Raw genomic sequence first — 6,000 nt, 5'->3', positions numbered from 1 at the left:
GTGGGGTGAATGAGAGAGCGGAGTCAATGATGACACCGAGGTTGCGGGCCTGTGAGATGGGAAGGATGGTCGTGCCATCCATAGTGATGGGAAATTCAGGGATAAGACAAGGTTTGGGAAGGACGATAAGGAGCTCAGTCTTGGACACGTTGAGTTTTAGGTAGCGGGCAGACAACCAGGTGGAGATGTCCTTTAGGCGGGAGGAGATACGAGCTTGGCGGGAGGGAGAGAGAATAGGGGAGGAGATGTAGATTTGGATAGCATCTGCATAGAGATGATAGTTGAAGCCGTGGGAGCGAATGAGTTCACCAAGGGAGTGAGCATAGATGGAGAACAGAAGGGGACCTAGAACTGACCCTTGAGGAACCTCTACAGTTAGGGGACGGGAAGGGGAGGAGGAGCCCGTGAAGGAGACCTAGAATGAACGGCCAGAAAGATAAGAGGAGAAACAGAAAAGGACGGAGTCCGTGAAGCCAAGGTTGGCGTGTCGAGGAGAAGGAGATGGTCAACAGTGTCAAGGCAGCTGAGAGGTCGAGGAGGATTAAGATAGAGTAGAAGCCACTGGATTTGTCAAGAAGGTGGTCATGGGTGACCTTTGAGAGGGCGGTTTCGGTGGAGTGGATGGGCCGGAAGCCAGATTGGAGGGGGTCCGGGACAGAGTTGGAGTTGAGGAATTCGAGGCAGCGAGTGTAGACGACTCGTTCTAGGAGTTTGGACAGAAAGAGTAGGAGGGAAATGGGCTCGATGTGGGCAGGGAACGTGCCTACCAACTCTGTTCATTCATTTATTCATTTAACTGTATTCATTCATTCATTCAATAGTATTTATTGAGCGCTTACTATGTGCAGAGCACCGTATTAAGCGCTTGGAATGTACAGATCGGTAACAGAGACAGTCCCTCCCCTTTGACGGGCTTACGGTCTAATCGGGGGAGAGGGACAGACAAGAGCAATAGCAATAAATAGCATGAAGGAGATGAACATCTCATTAAAACAATAGCAAATAAATAGAATCAAGGCGATGTACATCTCATTAACAAAATTACTGTGTGCAAAGCACTGTACTAAGAGTGCACTACTACTCGTTCCCTGCTCACAACGAGCTTACGGTCGAAAGGAGGGGACAGATATAAACATAAATCTCGGGGGAGTACTCAGGTGCATCGTACTCCCCAAGCGCTAAGTACAGGGCTCTGCACATAGTGAGCGCTCAATAAATACGGCTTGATCGATAGACACATCCCATCTCCCAGCGCAGCCACGGCCAAGCTCTGGGGGAGTCGGGGGTAGGGGTCATCTGCAGAAGTGACCAAGGATAAGGTCATAGAGAAGCAGCTTGGCTCAGTGGAAAGAGCCCGGGCTGGGGAGTCAGAGGTCATGGGTTCGACTTCCCGCTCTGCCACTTGTCAGCCGTGTGACTGTGGGCAAGTCACTTCACTTCTCTGTGCCTCAGTTACCTCATCTGTAAAAAGGGGATTAACTGTGAGCCTCACGTGGGACGACCCGATTACCCTGTATCTCCCCCAGCGCTTAGAACAGTGCTCGGCACATAGTAAGCGCTTAACAAATACCAACATTTTTATTATTGTCTGTCTCCCCGGATTAGACTGTAAGCCCGTCAATGGGCAGGGACTGTCTCTGTTGCCGATTTGTCCATTCCGAGCGCTTAGGACAGTGCTCTGCACATAGTAAGCGCTCAATAAATACTATTGAATGAATGAATGAACGAAGGTCCAGCAGCTCCAGCTCCCGCTCCCTCATTGGCTGCGCCCCGCTGCCATGGCGACCGCGGCCCGCGTCGCCGTAGCAACCGCCTCTGCAACCCGACGCTGAGAAGAGGCGGCGGCCGCAGGGACGGGGGGAAGATGATGTACCCCAACAGAATCCGGGAGGTGAAGGGTCCCACTCCTCACTCCGTGGCGCTGGTAAGAGGAGGGCGTTGGGGATGATCAGACGGCAGGGACCGTCTCTATCTGTTGCCGACTTGTTCATTCCAAGCGCTTAGTACAGTGCTCTGCACATAGTAAGCGCTCAATAAATACTATTGAATGAATGAGTTTCAGCCGAAGCCCCCCCATTTCGGAACGTTAGAGCCGAAGCTCCCCCTCCCTCCAAATCCCCATCCTCACTGCCGATCGATCCATCAATAACCACGATTGTCGTGTGTGGTAGGCAAGAGCTGACCGATAATAATAATGTTGGTACTTGTTGAGCGCTTACTATGTGCAGAGCACTGTTCTAAGCGCTGGGGGAGATACAGGGTCATCATGTCGTCCCACATGCCGCTCAGTTGTATATATTTTTATTACCCTATTTATTTTGTTAATGAGATGTACATCACCTTGATTCTATTTATTGTTATTGTTTTAATGAGATGTTCTTCCCCTTGAATCTATTTATTGCTATTGTTTTTGTCTGTCTGTCCCCCCCGATTAGACTGTAAGCTTGTCAGCGGGCAGGGACCATCTCTATCTGTTGCCGATTTGTCCATTCCAAGCACTTAGTACGGTGCTCTGCACAGAGTAAGCGCTCAATAAATACTATTGAATGAATGAACGAATGAGGCTCACAGTCTTCATCCCCATTTTACAGATGAGGTAGCTGAGGCACAGAGAAGTGAAGTGACTTGCCCTCAGTCACACAGCTGACAAGTGGCAGAGGCGGGATTCGAACCTATGACCTCAGCCTCCCCAGCCCGGGCTCTTTCCACTGAGCCACGCTGTCTGAACTAAGCGCTGTCGATACAGTATAATCAGATCCAAACGCTCTACTAAGCGCTTGTGTAGCCACAAGATCGTCAGATGTTGGTATTTGTTAAGCGCTTACTATGTGCCGAGCACTGTTCTAAGCGCTGGGGTAGACACAGGGGAATCAGGTTGTCCCACGTGGGGCTCACAGTCTTAATCCCCATTTTACAGATGAGGGAACTGAGGCACCGAGAAGTGAAGTGACTTGCCCAAAGTCACACAGCTGACAAATGGCCGAGCCGGGATTTGAACCCATGACCTCTGACTCCAAAGCCCATGCTCTTTCCACTGAGCCAGGCTGCCTCTCTCTGCTTTGATGCTTTGCTCACGGGAAGCACTCAAGAAGTACGACCGAAAATGAATTCAGTCCCTATCCCACGTGGGGCTCCCAGTCTAACGGGAAGGGAGAACAGTATCATAGCCCCGTCTTGGCGAATGGGGAAACTGAGGCACAGAGAAATGAAGTGTCTTGCCGAACCATGTGGCGGAGCTGGCATAAGAACCCTGGTCTCCTGACTCCCAGCCTTCTTTCCACTCCACTCTGTTTCTCAATGGATCAATAATATTTACTGAGAGCTTTCTTTGTGCGGAATGTTCTGCTAAGCGCCAGTGAGAATGCAATAGAATTAGTAGACGTATATAGTTCTCCCCTCAAGGAGCTTACAGTGTAGCGGGGGATTTCAAGTGCAGGGAATGGGCGGGAATAATATAGTTAAAGGTCTGTGCATAAGTGCTATAGGGGTCAGAGGGTGAGGTGAGTACCTAAATGCTTAGGGAGTAGGGATTCAAATGTAAGGGCGATACAGTAGTGGGGGGAATACGATGGGGAGATGAGGGACTTGTCAGGAATAATTTCCTGGAGGAAATAATTATTTTAGTAACGCTTTGAAGATGAGTAGAGTAATGGTTTACTGGATATGAACTGGGAAGAAATTTCAGGCAGGAGAGGGAACATGAACAGAGAGAGATAAGCACGAGGCATAGATAGAAGGCTGATAGCGAGAGAAGTGAAACATAGAGGCTGAATAGTTGTGGGGGAAAAAGCTGATTAAGCGTCTGAAATCTTACGGTCCGAAGTTTCTACTTGATGCGGAGAATAATGGGCAACCAATGAAGATTTTTGAGGGGTGGGGAGGCATAAACAAAACTAGGTTTTAGAAAAATATGGGCAGCAGAATGAAGCAGGGATTGGAGAGGGGAGAAGCCGGAGGTAGGGGGATCAGGGAGAAGATTGATGAAATAGTCTTGTTGAGCTATAACAAGCGTGTGGACAGAGTAGCGGCAGTTTGGATAGAGAAAATGGGTGGATTCTGGAGGTATACAGGAAGAACTGCCAAGATTTGATGACTAACAAAATATGCAGTTTGGAAGCACGAGAGGAGTTAAGGAAAATGGCAGGATGATGGAATTGTGAGACGGGTAGGATGGTGGTGTTTCGGCAACGGTGATGGGAAAGTCCAGGGGAGGACAGGGTCTGGGAAGGAAGATGTTGAGTTGAGTTTTAGACATATTGAGCTCGAGGTGTTGGCAAGACAACCAAGTAGAGATGTCCTGAAGCCAGGAGGAAAAGTGAGACCGTAGAGAGGTTGGGGCTGGAGAGATAGATTTGGGAATCATCAAGCAGTCAATCGATCAGTGGTATTTACTGAATGCTTAATGTATGCAGAGCACTGTACTAAGCACTTGGGACAGTACAATAGAACAATGTAACACATTGGTAGGTACATTCCCTGCCCACAGTCTAGATGTTAAACTCACTGTGGGCAGGGAATGTGTCTGTTATACTCTCCCAAGTGCTTAGTTCAGTGCTCTGCACACGATAAGTGCTCAAGAAAAACGATCGATTGACTAACTGGAGACGGAGACAGACATTAATATAAATTAGTAAATTACAGATATGTACATAAGTGCTGTGGAGTTGAGGAAAGGGTGAAAAAAGGGAGAAAATCAGGGTAACATAGAAGGGAATGGGAGTAAAGTAAATTCATTCATTCATTCATTCATTCAATCTTATTTATTGAGGGCTTACTCTGTGCAGACCACTGTACTAAGTGCTTGGAAAGTACAATTCAGTAACAAATAGAGATGATCCCTACACAACAACGGGCTCACAGTGTAGAAGCGGGGAGGCAGACAACAAAACAAAACAAGTAGACGGCCATCGATGACATCAATCAGTAAACAGAATTATAGATATATACACATCACTAATAAAATAGAATAATAAATATGTACATATATACACAAGTTCCGTGGGCTGGGGAGGTGGGTAGAGCAGAGGGAGGGAGTCGAGGCAATGGGAAGGAGAGGAGGAGCAGAGGAAATGTCTGGGAAGGCCACCTGGAAGAGGTGAGCTTTCAGTGGGGCTTTGAAGGGGAGACGTGTCCTAGCTTGCAGGATGTGAGGAGGGAGGGTGTTTCAGGCCAGAGGTAGGATGTGGGACGAGGGCTTACTCGGGGAAGGCCTCTTGGAGAGGACGTGCCTTCAATAAGGCTCTAAAGGTGGGGAGAGTAATTGTCCGTTGGATCGGAAGAGGAAGGCGTCCCAGGCCAGATGCAGGGTGTGGGTGAGAGGTCGGCGGCAAGATAGATGAGCTCGAAGTACAGTGAACAGGTTGGCATTAGAGGAGCAAAGTGTGCGGGCTGGGTTACAGTAGGACATCTGAGAGGTAAGGGGCAGGCTGACTGAGTGATTTAAAGTTGAGAGTCAGGAAGTTTTTGAGGAGTGAGGAAGCATGAACTGAATGTTTTTGTACAAAGTGACCCATGCAGCAGAGTGAAGTTTAGACCAGAGTGGGGAGAAGCAGGAGGCATGGAGGTCTGCACTGAGGCTGATGAATAATCAAGGTGGGATAGGATAAGTGCTTGAATAAACTTAATAGCAGTTTGGATAGAGAGGAAAGGGCAGATTTTAGCGATGTTGAACCGACAGGATTTAGCGATAGATGGAATAGGCGGGTTGAATGAGAGAGACGATTCAAGAAGGATAATGCCAAGGTTACGGAGATAGTCTGTCAAGCTGACTTTCTGTCTGTAGTGATGGGAAAATCACTACAGTGTTTGGATGGGAAGAGTAGGAGTTCTGTTTTGGATACGTTAAGCTTGAGGTACAAATAGGATATCCAAGTAGAGATGTCTTGAAGGCAGAGGGAAAATGTGAGACTGAAGAGAGGGAGCGAGGTCAAAGCTGGAGATGTAGAATTGGGAATCATCTGCTTAGAGGTGATGTTTGAAGCCACAGGAGTGAATGAGTTC

General features: G+C 48.2%; 1 protein-coding gene across 1 annotated transcript in view; it reads left to right on the top strand.

Annotated features, from left to right (window-relative positions):
- Nucleotides 1-1,720: 1,720 nt before the first annotated feature.
- The window catches only part of CFAP53 (cilia and flagella associated protein 53), a 28,907-nt gene continuing 24,627 nt past the window's right edge, over nucleotides 1,721-6,000 (top strand). The window contains exon 1 of the mRNA XM_029059859.2: nucleotides 1,721-1,924. Within this exon, the coding sequence (XP_028915692.1) occupies nucleotides 1,721-1,924 (204 nt within the window). The remainder of the gene's footprint in view (nucleotides 1,925-6,000) is intronic.

This window comes from Ornithorhynchus anatinus, chromosome 3 (assembly GCF_004115215.2).
Source record: "Ornithorhynchus anatinus isolate Pmale09 chromosome 3, mOrnAna1.pri.v4, whole genome shotgun sequence".
Lineage (NCBI taxonomy): Eukaryota > Metazoa > Chordata > Mammalia > Monotremata > Ornithorhynchidae > Ornithorhynchus > Ornithorhynchus anatinus.
The sequence above is the reverse complement of the archived record's forward strand: the minus strand, read 5'-3'. Positions and strand labels throughout refer to the sequence as shown.